This window comes from Leptosomus discolor, chromosome 1, assembly GCF_034619465.1.
Source record: "Leptosomus discolor isolate bLepDis1 chromosome 1, bLepDis1.hap2, whole genome shotgun sequence".
Classification (NCBI taxonomy): domain Eukaryota; kingdom Metazoa; phylum Chordata; class Aves; order Leptosomiformes; family Leptosomidae; genus Leptosomus; species Leptosomus discolor.
In genome coordinates, this window is record NC_141391.1 from 158195341 (window position 1) to 158210110 (window position 14770).

The 14770-nt window shown below is 36.1% G+C and overlaps 1 protein-coding gene across 2 annotated transcripts in view; it reads right to left on the reverse strand.

Moving 5' to 3' along the window:
- Positions 1-1205: 1205 nt before the first annotated feature.
- The window catches only part of SLC41A2 (solute carrier family 41 member 2), a 46447-nt gene continuing 32882 nt past the window's right edge, over positions 1206-14770 (reverse strand). For both annotated transcript variants that reach the window (XM_009947897.2, XM_086468353.1), the window contains exons 8-10: positions 12615-12746; positions 11564-11712; positions 1206-1391 (exon numbers count right to left, since the gene is read on the reverse strand). In XM_009947897.2, the coding sequence (XP_009946199.1) occupies positions 1206-1391; positions 11564-11712; positions 12615-12746 (467 nt within the window). The remainder of the gene's footprint in view (positions 1392-11563; positions 11713-12614; positions 12747-14770) is intronic.

The following is a 14770-nucleotide window of genomic DNA, read 5'->3' on the forward strand; positions in this document are numbered from 1 at the left end:
AGTACATTTTTTCAGAGTGGCAACCAGAGTCCTCACGATCCATATTCGAAATACTGAGGTATACAAATAGGAGAAATCATTCAGAAGCAGTCATTTTCCTTACTGACCATATTACTTTCATAGTTTGAAAGAAGAAATCCTGTTAGCAGACATTTCTTCTTAGAAATGGATGACACAGATAGCTCTGGAATTTTAGAAGTTTATGTAACTTCCTAAGTGCCTAAAAAAGAAACATAATCTTTTATATCCCAAGTTTTAATCAGGGATCAGTATTTACATTTGAATCAGCATCTCTAAATACTTCATTAAAATCGAGATACTGGCCATCACAAAACCATTAATATCAGTTAATTAAACATCTTTTCAGTTGCTAAATGAAAATATACTTTCCAACACAAGGAGTTTTAATCATTTATCCATTATTATTGATGAGGTCAGCGTCACATTATTTGTCTTTACTATGCTCTTGTTCTAATAACTCACAAGAGCAAAATAATTAGGTTGCTCTTCTTAGCACAAAGTGCTTTTCAAGTGTCTGATTTTATAAGTGCTGATGGTCGTATCAGTATACACAACATAAAGTGACAAAATGTTTAGACAACCAGGGTTCAAATCACCATAACAGTTATTACTGATTTCAAGTCTGCAATGGTCAGAGAGCTACAGCACTGAAATTGCAAGGTAAGAACATACCATCAACTAATCAGGTAATATCTATGAAACTGAATTCATCTGAGGTATACTAACCACTTCTGTGGTAGGATGAAAATATATACCCACTTTGTTCCCGGGAGGGAAAGACGAGGCAAGCCACTGGCTGGGTCTTACCCTCTTCTTTGTCACCACAGATTGAGCAATTAGTGATTGTTCTGGTTTGCAATACAGATAAGGACCTATTCTTTTAAAAGACTAGATCTTTTAAACATTTCAAACTTGATAAAGGATTGTTCTGCCCTTCATTGTGTCTACTCAGATGCTTTCAACGAGCAGCAATCCACCTTGGTTTCAGAGTAAAGGTCTCAAGTATCCTCCTAGTTCCACCCTATTTTTTAAAAACCAAACCAAACTAAAATCATTAAGGCTGTTTTATATCTGTGTCAACTTGATTTATTTATACCAAATGGAACAATCACTTTGAGGACCTTCAAGTGGAATGATTGGTCTTGTCAGTATTCCAGGAAAAGTCATTGCATCCATTGGAATTATTAGTCTCCAACATCACCATCTCTGTCACCTATGAGCCACAGAAAATGAAAACCTATAGCTAATAAGGCAGTTCCAAGTAGATCTCCCAGTGCAGTAAGATAAGGGATGGAAAAACTGTCAGGATCTTTTCCTTTTTTCCAGAAGTGGTGCACCATCCAGTCAGCAATCCATAACAGAGTAAACACCTACGGAACGTTAAACAAAATCTGTATTATTATCACTTAAGTTACATTGAAAGGAAGTCAACAGCCAACATTATTGTCTCCTTAGTACTTAGCACTATCGTATACAACTGCTTTTGAAAAAACATTCTCCAAAACCAGTTTTCTGAAATAGTTTTTTGAAACACTCCCCACAACTAGAGACAGGGACACTTAGCCAACTTCTCTCAGTCAATCACATGCATGGGTAGAAAGAACATATTGAATCATTGATAGCATTCTTCACCCAGTCTATGCTTGAGGACTTCTGAAAATGGGAAGAAAAATTCCAACGAAACATGCGACTGCAATTCTCACACAAGACATCATTCTGCCAGTGACAGCGTAAATGGGGCTTTGGGATCATTCAGAATCGACTTGATGTTGCCCCAAATGAAAACACGCAACACAGGCATAACTCTCATTTCCATAGGTCTAGAACTGAGCCAAAATCAGATGTGATATAAAGAACACCGGGTCAGATTAAGAACAAATTTCATCTGGATTGTATGAACTGCAAAAAATGGTCTAAAAGCTACTTTTATGCACAAAATACCAGCTTCAGCCCTTCTGTACTAAGGCACACCTGCAATATATATTATGAAATTGTCACTCCAGGCTGAATTGGTTCCAAAGTAAAAGATTTCATTCCCAACTGTGAATGTCTGAACATTCGAGAGGTTTGATCTTAATACCAAAGGTATGTATACTCATTAATCCACTTTTAGAAAATAATTCTTTTAATGTTGCACAGCTGTATGATAAGAGATTCTGGTTCAGTGGAATCATGCGGTGTGGCATGGCACAAGATGAATGGGGAAAGGACCACTAACTGAGCCTCCATTTCTTCTTGCCTCTTCTAAGGAGCTGCTTAAGATGAAATAAACACTGTATTTTATGTATTTTGAGCTAATCAGATCTTTAGGAAGGGTAAACTTAAGACAGTTACTACCATAAATAATTTTTTAAAAGTCTACTATGTACATTTAAAAGAATATGCAGTATCAAAAGTAGTGAAAGGTACAAAATTCATACTTTATTCAGTAAATGATCAATTACTAGTATGAAAAGTATCTTTACAAATGTACATGCACATTTACTGAAATACCGATTAGATGGTTGCAAGACACTTCTCCACTATACAAAATACACTAAAATGAATGTCATATAAAAAAACTGTTGAAAAAGTGTTGAAATAGTTTCTCAATTAATCTGTGCTTTGTAAAAGTGTACGATAAAATATAAGCCTGAATTCCTAATTAAAAAAAAAAAAGGGAGGAGTATTTGCTTAATGAAAAATGCATGGCTTATTTATATAAACACATCTTCTGAAAAGGGAACTCTGTAGTCTAAGCTAATTATGCAAGTCCTAGGTGTGCTGACTGGAATCCAAACAAATATATTTAAAACAGATGTTTTCTTTGGAAGACTATCAGATTCTTTGAGTCAGCTCCTTCTTCTAACAGAGACAAAAAGAGGCCTGTTTATAAAAGATACTGTACATTAACATCTCCTGCAGGATGTGCACAGAAGACTGTAGCGCCCCACACCAACAATGGTTATGCATGTTCTGTTAGAAGATGAAAGCATTCATTCCAAGAATAATTTATAATGCATTTATACGACATAACCAATTATACATAGCATACACCGTTCAATTTAAATGACAGTATGCACTTCTGGCTTTTAAAAAATCATGACATGAAAACTTTTAATTTGTCTATATAATTTTTACCCTAAAATAACTGACTTAGACTATTGTGAAAAATGGGTAGCTTGGAAATAAAGTTTTGTGAACCTTCTCATATTAACTTACAGGTGCCTAACACAGATTATAACAAACCTGGCTTCTCTAAGTAATAGGAAAAAAGTTATAGTTTATTATATTAAGTGATGTTTATGGAAGTATATGATGGCAGTTGGGACATACTGCTTGTGGAAGGAGGCTGCAGTTCACCAGCGTGCATTTTGGTGAAGGAATAATGCTATCATCATGCATTTGCATGGCTAGAAACTCACTAACAGATCAGTCTTTGGAAATGGTTGCTTGTTTGACCACAGGAGTTGGTGTTGCAAGATCAATGTGACTTAAATCTTTAATGAGGTTTTACTTCTTATCAATGTTAAAAGGACACAAAGTCATCAATCAAATGTTAGTTAAAAAAAAAAAAAAAGGCAAAAGCCCTACTATGAGTTTGCTGAATTTTGAAAAGTAAGACACTCCGTGAATTTAAACTGATAAGTCACTTACAAAGATCTGTCAGAGGTAAAAAGATGAGAAAAATCACACAAAAGACATTACAAGACTTGTTACTTTAAGTGGCACAAGACTTCACATTTTCTGGGGTTTATCAGTGACCTGTACTTATTTCAGCAAAATGACGCAGACGGCACAGCAGTACAAATACTGTGTACTTCCACTCTGCACTCATGCCATGAAGAAGAAAGCCTTCATACTTCAAACTGAAAACTAGCTGGTTTTGAGGGAAAAAATAAAGAGATCAATGCTACAGAAAAGCCTAATAAGATAGTACAAAAATGATCTGTTTAGCATGAAATGCTGAGGAAAAGTGATAAGAAAAGCTTGTAAATATATGCAGAACTGTTCGAGATGTAAGCCAGTGTTTTTAAATTATTTAATATACTGAGGAAGAGAACAATGAAGTGTTTTTTTGGGAAAAAAGAGATGAGTAGTAGAAGAATTATGAAACAGAGCCTTAGGAATTCTTCCAGACTGAAGAATTAAATAACCCTGAGGTTTAAGAAACGTAAAAAATAACTAAATATCTATATACATAAAATACCTATCTAAGAAAAGGGAGATACTCTACAGTCACTGATCAAGAAAAAAAAGCCCTGAGCAAGGATTGCAAAAATACAGGCATCATTCCAGATCTTTTGATATTTTAAAAGGACAATCATGCTCAGTTATTACTCTTCTGGAAAAAATTACCATCAAAATTGAGGAAAATGAAACTAAAGACACGTCATTTTTAGACTAAAAAAATACAAAATAAGTATCCCAATATTGGATAGCATTTGGACTGATATTTTCTATTTATAAATGCATATTTGTAAAAAGACTTGTCAGTCACATTGCCAAAAAAGGTCCTCAGAAGACAGAAGCAGCAGAATATAGCAATAAGAATGAGGGGGAGAGAGGGAGGGAGAGAGGGAAGAGCAAGAGTGAGCCTTTATCAAACCCTAATGATGAAGAATCTGAAAATAAGGAGTGTAAGTACACACACCATTTTGTACAACAAAGGACAGAAAAGAGTAATTCTTGATACTGAACTTTCTGATTCAAATTATGAATATCAGATTGAAATTGAAATGGAATATGTATGCTTAACTAAGAGTGAACCTCACTATTTAAAGCTCAAATCTTATGACTGCAAGACTAGCAATGGGAACATTATGCACTACAAAGCAGGATTTTTCCTTTCTTATTGGGCACAAAATTTACTTTCATTCTTTGCAGCTCTTTAGATACAAATAACAAGTTTAGCTAAAGCAAAGTTATTTTTGGTCTTTTGTGTATAGTAAGGAGCCCAAATGTCATCTGCATTTTCTCATGTAATTAATTTCTCCTGATTTCTGAAATGGGAAAAGAATGAAACTATTATTTACAATAAAAATACATAACTCCCTCCAAACATTCTTAATACTGTCTAAGCTTCCTATAGCCTAATTGATATGTTGCAGGATGCTATAATATTTTTATTGTTTCTTTTATCTGGGATGACCGTATTTCATCAGCATGTCAAATTCACAGTGGCAAAAACCAAAACATTCAAGTACATAATATTTGTAAAGGGGATTAGAATCTTTCGTGTTTATATTAGTTTATACATTTGTTGCTGTGATTGGTGGATTCCAACACCAAACTGGAAAGAGAAAGTTTAGGTTATATATCTGCATATGCTTTTTCATGCAGACATTATCAACATTCAAGTATAATTTTAGTATATAGAACCAAGACCTTTTAGCAGTTTATTTAGTGTGCCTTGGACAGGATATCCTGCACGTTGCTAGTACTGCTTGTTCACCGTAAATTGTTTTCCATGCGAAGGTACATTACAAAATAGTTTCATTCTGTTACTTTAGACTGGAAACACAGATGCAAATAAACTGTAGTAACCTCTTTTCAAATGCGTTTTAGTTCTCCTTTACCCTCAAACTTACACTGACTCAAAATTCACCTATAATGTAACTATGACAAGATCTGTTAGTTACTGTTTCAGAACTCTTACAAACCTACGAAATTGAAAGGTAAGTTTATTTTATTTTATTTTTTAATTATGAGTCAAAACCCGCAGTGAAGGATCTCTAAAGACGACTGTGTCCTCACTGACATAATTCTCACCAGACCTATGGTTTAGGTCTTCTAGTGGTTTTGACCCTTCATGAAGTTAATTTTTAAATTATATATTGCATTTCTCAGATTTTAAATGGTTTTTGATGTCTTCATGTGAAATTACGTAGCAACTGTAAAACACTCGTAACAGATCTACACTGAACTTACTTGCTGAATTCCCATTGTCTACAGTCAGAATTCTGTAGTCAGTGAACTCTCAGAGTAGGGTCTACATATATTTTTCAAAAGAAATTTTTCTCCACTGTGTTCTCAGGTAGCATCTGTGGTGTGTATTGTGTCCAGGGGAAACAAGTCCCTATTTCCTCCAAACATACAAAGATTTCCTTCAATGTCTGGCTGCAAAGAAACCACTGAACATCAAGTTCTTTCTTGCTGCCGTTGTTTGTGTTGTAGCTAAGTGGTATTAGCTACACTGCAGTATCCAAGTACCCAGACAGCATAGCATACATTTATGAGAGACTAAAACCTCATCTAAGTAAAAAAAATGAGGATACCATTTTGACTGAAATTGTTTCTAAATCAATTTGATTATATTGATGTAATTTTGTGGGAAGGAACTTTTTTTTCTATTCCACAGTTTGAATCCAAATTCCTCAGCCTGTCTTCTTGATTTCTCTGTAGCTTTGCCAGACCCCCTGGTTTGACCAAGCCAGCCCTAATCCCAGGCTGTTTGTCAGCTGTCTGAATGGGGAGTGCAACCCAGACCATGCAGTGTTCAGGTATGCTCAACCTGCACTAGCTGTAGCACAACTTGGTGTGTCACACTACATTCACAAACGCTCTGAGCTCAGCCTTCCGGAGGCAAAAGTGATACATCCCTGCTAATCACTCGGTAGGAGCCAGGCCTCTACCACAGACAGCAACATGCCTGGAAGTGAAAGAGCGGGTGATACCCACATTCCGACCCTAATGAATCTGGCAAGTCTGCTTCTCATGCTGCAATGAGAAAGCACTGAACATGCAGAACTGTCCACGTTTGGACCTTAGTTTCCATATTCCCTTGAATCACGTAGTCTCTTCAGCGGTTACATGCTCTGCATTTCAGAAGTAACCTTCCCTATTAGAAAAAGCAGTATTTCAAATGCATTAATATTTTCTCTATAAATACAACCTTCCTTACTTCTCTATAATGTACAGTATACCCCATGAGTTATTTTTCCACATTGAAGAGGCCCGTACCATCATTAGAATCCTCACACTGGTGAGAAATCCAAGGCTTTTTCGGTGTGAGCAGGAAGTCATTATAAGCACTGCTGAATTCTTGGGTTTCTATTGCCCCAAACAGCCCTGAAGCACTGGAAAAGTTATTTCATGGCGGTAGACATCTGACCTTCATTGCATAAGAGAGACTGCATTTTGGAATTACTTATTTACTTGGTAATAGCTCTGGGAATCTCCTATTGTTTGTTTATTCCCTGAGTCTTTAACGTAACTGTGTGCTCAGATTTGGTTAGGAGGTGTGAAAATTCCTTAGAGGGCATTTCACTGGCTCAGTGAGAACACGCAGAACAAAGGCTGCCTTTGAACGCTCAGAGCCATGTGCCAGGACTGATGGCTTGGCAATTCCAGTGCTGCTCTCATTCTACTGCAGGTTGACAAGACAGAGGATGAAACTTTGCTCGGTGCACAGCTTCATACAGTTAAAAAATACTTGTGCCCTTGTGAGGTATAAGAGGAGGACTGTTTTTAAACTAGTATATTCTTTGTTGGTCAAATGCCAATTATAATGGCACGTAGCATACTGCTATGTGCTTGTGTGTGACCTGTCTTCGTAAAATTTTCAAGAAAAGAGTATTCCTCTTAAATAGAGGCCACCTACCAAATCCAAAACACATTTAAAATCAACATACTGGTTTTCATTAATGCACATTGGCTTGCCCAGATACTGTTTGTCACATTATGTGAAGTACCCTACCTTACACACTATACTTTCCTCATAGTATTTTTTTTTCCCTCTGGTACTGCCATTCACTACAGAGCTAATTCAGATCTTTTGAACTCAAGCCTAAAAGTTCCTCTTGAATGCAAATTAATACAAATTTCTGTGCAGTTTCCTCCACCTTTTTGAATATATAATTGTGAAATCCTAGCCCCCACTAAAGTTAAAGGGAGTATAGCCTGGATTTCAATAGAACCAATTTATAAATTTAATTGAAGAACATTTCAAGAACATGTATTTATTGAAAGAACAGAAACAACTGTACTGTTAAATGTAGGAAAATTAAAATAAAAGAAAATAAAACACTTTCTGGGTTTTCTTAAGTCTAGAAACCCAGAACTCTTTGGTTCACACAGAATGACAGAGAATGCAGATCGTAATACTGGCTACTCATATTAAAATGTCTTAAGTTAATGATTTTTAGAAACAACTATGTATTCAGTGAAACTGTTTTACTACATAGCGTATTTTTGGTCAAGAATAACTAAATCATACTATTGCTAATGTACACCATGTCATATTAATTACTTATTTTCAATAAATATTTCAATTAAAAGACATGCTGGGGAGAGAATATCTAAGAACAGGTAGAGAGAAGAGAGGAAACAAACTGGTAGGCATGGGTGGTGAAAAAACAAAAATCAAACAATGAAAGTATCAGAACTGGATGAAAATGAAATTAACTATCTGATCAGAACTTCAGTAACACTGTGCAGAACTTGCAATGCAAACAAATTCCATTTTATTGCTTTGGGAAAATAATATTGAAGTTTACAGGCAATCTGAAAAAGTCTTGTTAAATTCATATAGATGTTATAAATTTACGACAGAGATAATGTGGAATAGCATAAACTGACAGAGGAAGGGAGAAATCTAGAAGTCATAATTAAAGTTTTTGTTAACATTTCCTTGATTTTTTTCAGCTTACTATAACATTCCTGTTCTACCTTTGTTGCTTCCCTAACCCCTTCCTCTCCATTTTAAACAAACGCAGAGCTGGACAATCAGAGATAATAAACAGATCTTGAAGTTAATTAACAATCTATTTCAGTCCACTGTAAAATACGTCATTAAATAATTTAATGTCTTACAATAGTTGCTTGAATTTTAAAAATGGAAAATTCACTTTGTTGCTATTGTTGTTTTTTAATTTAGCATTAATTTTTTAACATAGTGGAAAAAATGTAGATAGGTGGTATATTGCCATAATCGTTACTCAGCTACCTTTTCTGCCCCCCAGGTGAATATAAGTAAGGAATTGGAAAGGGCAAAGTAGTGCTATCAAGCCTCCTCAAACGCAGGACTGACCATAATTGACTCTTACCTTTGGGAATCACTATGTTCTATTAAATTATCATCTACCATCTCAAACATAAAAGATAGAGCCTGCAAGCAGGCTTGTAATTTTTGACATCCATTTTCATATGCCTTCCATGCAAAGTGAAAATGAATGCCAAGTACAATATATTATAAAAAAGGCCTAGAATGCAGGTCTCTCGCTGCTCAAAAGACTGTCAATGGATTTGTTTTGTTGATAACTGAAATGGCAATAATTGGCCGTGAGGTTTTTCAGTTTTACAGCAGAACTCGAAAAGCTCTCATTGGGAGGACAAAAATTATAAAGCACTCTGGAAAAGTGAGATCAGTAGATGTCGGCTTATGCCAAAAGAAATGGCAGCTTGAAAACTGTTCTTTACTATATGCAGGTGCATAGATGATGTCACTGAAAAAAAGGGAAGAGGAATGAGTACAAATATTTGAATGTTTTCCTTGAGAAAGGAGAAACTTAAAAGCACACAACTGCAGTAGGGAAGTGTTTCAGACTGACAGGTAAATAAAACATGTTCTAGATTTAAAGGTTAAAACAAGAATCGTCTCTCTGAAAACTTTAAATCTGCTCTAATTAAAGATACACAAAACTACAATAATCACTACTAGAAAAATGCCAGAATAATTAAAATGAGGAAAAGAATCTATTAAATATTTTCAGAAGGTGTTAAAAAACATGGTGTTCCAAATTGTAAGTGCGCCAAGACCCATAAGAACTTATAGTGTACAATACTGTTACTCAGTTTAAAAGTAAATACATCTCAAACTGCCTGGTATGGCTAAAGGCAGAAGCTAAAGAGGAAAAAATCATCCATAAAAGGGGGCGCGGAAAAAAGAAAAAAGGCTATATGTCTGCTAAAAAAATCAAGAAAATCAGGTGTGGCCTTGTGGACTGCAATGAAGATACATGACTACAAAACTGGGTAATCAGAACTTGAATTTATAAAAATCGACTTGACATGGGTACATGTGCCAACGTTAGGTCTCAATTACTGTGTGACCTGAAAGTCCTGCCCTAATGCCTTAACTTGGTTTTCAGCTGAACTTCTGCATTTCTCACATCTTACCCTGCCCTTCGCTGCTGAAGAAAAGGTTTGTATCCCTAAACATATTCCGACTCCAGTTCTGTGAGCAGGAGGACTGTATGGATTTCATATGGATTAATGAATTCAGGTTGATTCCTATGTGAAATCTCTTAAGTCTAATAATGGCTGAAATCACACTGCAGTCTTACTATCAGCAGAGCCATTAACAAAGACTCGTTCCCCAACCTGCTTTTGTTAAGCTTATAGGAATTTAGTATCACTGAGAGAACTGAGACTTAGAAAAACTTGACTGAAATGGGCCAAAGGATTAAAAAGTTATTAGAAAGGACTATATATAGTATAGGAATAGTATATATAGTGTAGTAAGGACTACTATATAGTATACATATAGTATATGTATATTTAGCTTATGGATATTTCAATTGTATTGTTATTGTGTAACATGAATGGTCAGTTTTTGTTTTTAAGGTACAATGAAACATTATAGTTAATTCAGCCAGGTTTTAGCTAAAAATTGACTGTGGATTTAATAAAAACATTTCACTTTGTATTACTGATTTCTCCAAGTGAAATTATTTCACTTTAAGACATTGCTATTTCAAAAGGCATCTTTCAAGAACTGCCCTTGCTGGGTGTGAACAGGCCACTAGGTAAGAGCAGCCAAAATAACAATTAATGGCCTTAAGCTGCACCAGGGGAGGTTCAGGCTGGATATTAGGAAGAATTTCTTTACTGAAAGGGTTGTCAGGCGTTGGAGCAGCCGGTCCAGGGAGGTGGTGGAGTCACCATCCCTGGAGGTGTTTAAGAGACGGGCAGATGTTGTACTTAGGGACAGGGTTTAGTGGTGTTGATAGAGCTAGGACAAAGGGTGGACTCGATGATCTTGAAGGTGTCTTCCAACTGAAACTGTTCTATGATTCTATGATTCTAATTGTTAACAAAATGCCATTACCATTTCTTGTATGGTGATCGCTGTCAGACCTATTTCAACTTTAATAAATATTAAGAATGCACCAAGCAAGCCGTAACATTCTTATCTACTGCATATTTGACTATGTTAACTAAAACAGTAATGTGAACCACTTTAGGAAGTTTCTTTGACAGTTTTCCTTGATGTATTCATTATTCATAAATGCTATTTTCCTTCTCTCCATCTCCCCTCTAGTTGATTAAAATGATCTGGGTTTTAGATGCAATGGTTCCAAGAAGCATATGAAAGAGAAAGCGCAAGATGCATGACTGGGAAATGATGCAGTCAAGTGTCTTCTGAAGAGCACTCACAATACAGATACACCTGTGTAGGGTGTATACATGTGGAGATAATTAGTTACTTCAAAACCATGCTGAAAGCCTGTATTAACCCATACCTTCTGGTACTATTCAGGAGACTTCAGAAATCAGACAAAACATTACTTTCTCTAAGAAACTGATTTTATACAAGCATTTTCAAGTAGCTTTGTCTTACCTGTAGCAGAGCTGCAAACAAATATACTGCTATAAAGATAGGAGTTAAGGAAGTGTGGCCGCTTTTCATTAAGTGGATAGTGTACAAGAAAATCAGGTGTCCAGGAATCACCAGAAGAAGCAGAACTTGGGCTGATTTGTTATTTACTCCTACAATAAAAAAGACCCAAAATTCAGTTAAGCTCTTCAATTACTATATCAGATTTTTATTAATTTTTATATAGAAAGCAGTTTTGGAACTCCACCGCATTTACTATTGTGGAACAGCAGGCATTATTTTCTGCTAAAAGACTCCTTGAGGATTTTCACAGGGGGAAAAAAGCCACCGCCAGTGTCTGCCAGAAAAGTTAAGCAGGGCCCTTCCAGAATACAGTGCACACTGCTTGCTTTCATTCTGTACTCATGTAATACCATTTACTTTTTTGGAGCTGCAGTGACCTCCTAAAGCCTTCCCAGAAAAGAGGATGTTTTGGACACAATATTCAAGACATCCTCAAAAGTACCTTATATTTCTAAAAAGTAATCCCACATTTACCATTTTGTGTTCCAGTTCATTTCATAAATATGAAAGTGTAATACATGCTGTTGACACACTACATAAGCTGTGAAGCAAGAATCTAGAAAGAAAATGGCAAATGGGAATTTGAAAGCAGGGACTTGGCTTAGTAATAATGTTAGATGTAATGTTTGGTCCTAACAGGAGATTAGTTTGAACTCCTGGAGTTAAATGACAAAGGTTAGGAGCAGGTAAACAAGATAAGGAAAGATGGAGGTTGAAATCCTTCTGAGTAGGTATCATAGCATTCTGCCTCATCAATCCCTATCTTTGTCCCTTGCCAGGGTTACACCTTTCTCTGTGTCCCTCTCCTGCAAGGAGTTCCTTGTGATTCTCCCAGGCAGAGCTGCACGCAAATGAAACTGCTAAGCCTCTGCTGCCTTTGAATTGCAACAAGTTTGGTTTGTTGACATTTCTCACTGGTGGTACAGTCTAGCATACAGGGGGAAAAAGAGGAGACATGAGACAGCAGTTTTAACAACGAACTAATACATACCTGTACCATAATAGGTTCTGCATGGATAATAGCAACCCTTGGCTTCCTCTGGCAGCTCTCCAGGAATGCTATGTAAATGGAGGTAGGTAGAAATTCTGCTAGCTTGAATAGCTACTAGATTACCACCAATACCTGAAACACAAAAGAGAACAAGTGGTAAATTTTCAACTTTTTTTTTCCTTTAGTAGGCAATATTTTTTGCAAATTTACCAACTTCCTCTATGTTTACCACAGACCCCGACATACAAAATTCAAAAAGAGAAATATCTTTAGAAAGTATGCTAGTTATAGACAGACTAACACCAAGCATTAAAACAGGTCAAAAACAGGTCCAGTACTTAAAGGGTGGCTACAAAGAGGACGGAGGCTCTCTTTTCACAAGGAGCCACATGGAGAGGACAAGGAGCAACAGGTACAAGTTGCACCAGAAGAGGTTTCATTTCAATATAAGAAAGAAATTTTTACAGTGAGAACAATCAGTCACTGGAACAACCACGCTAGGGACACGGTAGAATCCCCTTCACTGAAGGTTTTCAAGACGTGACCAGACAGGGTGCTAGACAATCTCATCTAGGCTCCTCTTCCCACAAAAGGTTGGACCAGATGATCTTGTGGGGTTCCTTCCAACCCAGGCTGTTCTATGAATTTTTACTTCAATGAATAGAAAACTAAACCAACTTGTTATACCCACATTACAGAATGCAGCGGCACTAGCACAAAATTCTCCTCTGGTTATTATACTCTAGTTATCTACTTGCATATCAAGCACATTTCCCGCCCGCTCCGATGCCTTACATAGAAATGGATTGCTCTGAGAAGATGCGATTATGCAGAAGTAATGCAGGTCTTGTCCCCACTTCAGAAGGGTAAAGCCTTTGTTTATTGCAATTTAATTGATTTGTTTATCTGATGCTTAGGGCTTTGTTTGGTTACAGAAGAAATATCTGTGGTCATCAGAAGATACTATTTGCCAGATCTTTTTGGTGATTATGAAGTTGTTAGGACAAAGATCTAATACTGAGAACTTAAAGATTTCCTGCCTCACCACTGCTTAGAGACAGTTAATGGCTGAACCTAACACGGAAGCAAAAAGCTTTAAATACAAATCAGGAAATGAGGTATTAGTAGAAATCATGGGGTCAGCAGAAGGGCCTTTTCATGAAACTTACCTACATCTTCCCAGTCAGGAGATACAGGGACAAAATATGAATTACCAAATGGTTGAGCCAGTGTTTGCAAAGAAAACTAAAATAACAGTAGCTTTTTTCAGACAAACTACAGAACAAGAAGTAAAATAAGGCGTTTATCTAAACTATAAAAGAGGTTTAAACAGATTAAAACCAACCTAAGTAGGGTCCAAAGTCCACCCTTTGATTGAGAATAATGTTTGAGAATGCTGACTAATAAGAATAAGGTATGGAAAGGGAGGCAGAAATAAAATTAAGGATCAATGCACTACATTTGGATGGGGATCTGATAACTTCTGTGACTGAATTACAAAAAAGCTGTTATGTAACACTGCTTCTTAATAGAGCTACAAAGCTGGGGATTGTGCCATATGACTAGGAAATATGAAACAGTTTCTGCTTAAAATTGAGGGGATAAAAGCAATCTGGGTAATTAGAAGCAGGCTAACAACTGCAATAACTGATATATTAAAAACAATATTAAAAGAAAAAAACCTGTAAACTCTTCTCTATCTGTATCTCTTACAGCACTACAAGAAGAAATAAAAGATAGAAGCAAATAGGGCTGTTTTTCAAGGTGTGTTTTGAAGTTTGTGGCAATGCAACCTTAAACCATTGGCAGAAAAAAAATAGATTCCAAGTATTTCCTAGGATGTATGCAATTTCCTCTTGTGACTGATAATTACCTGCTTCAACAAATTCAGACAATCAGAAATATGATAGATGATCCGGACCTCTTTCCCTAATTGATAACAAGGGAAAATGAGTGAGAGAAAAGAATTAAGGAAAATGGAAATTTGCCCATTTGCAATGGTGATTAAAAAAACCCCTGTCTGGACAACAGAGACATGGACAAGTCTATGAAAGAAGGTATAAGATTGGTTGCAGGCCTTTGATGGATAGCTATTAATCACAAATCTTTTTACTTTTATAATCATCATTTAGAGAAAGTATGCCTCAAGCCCCATT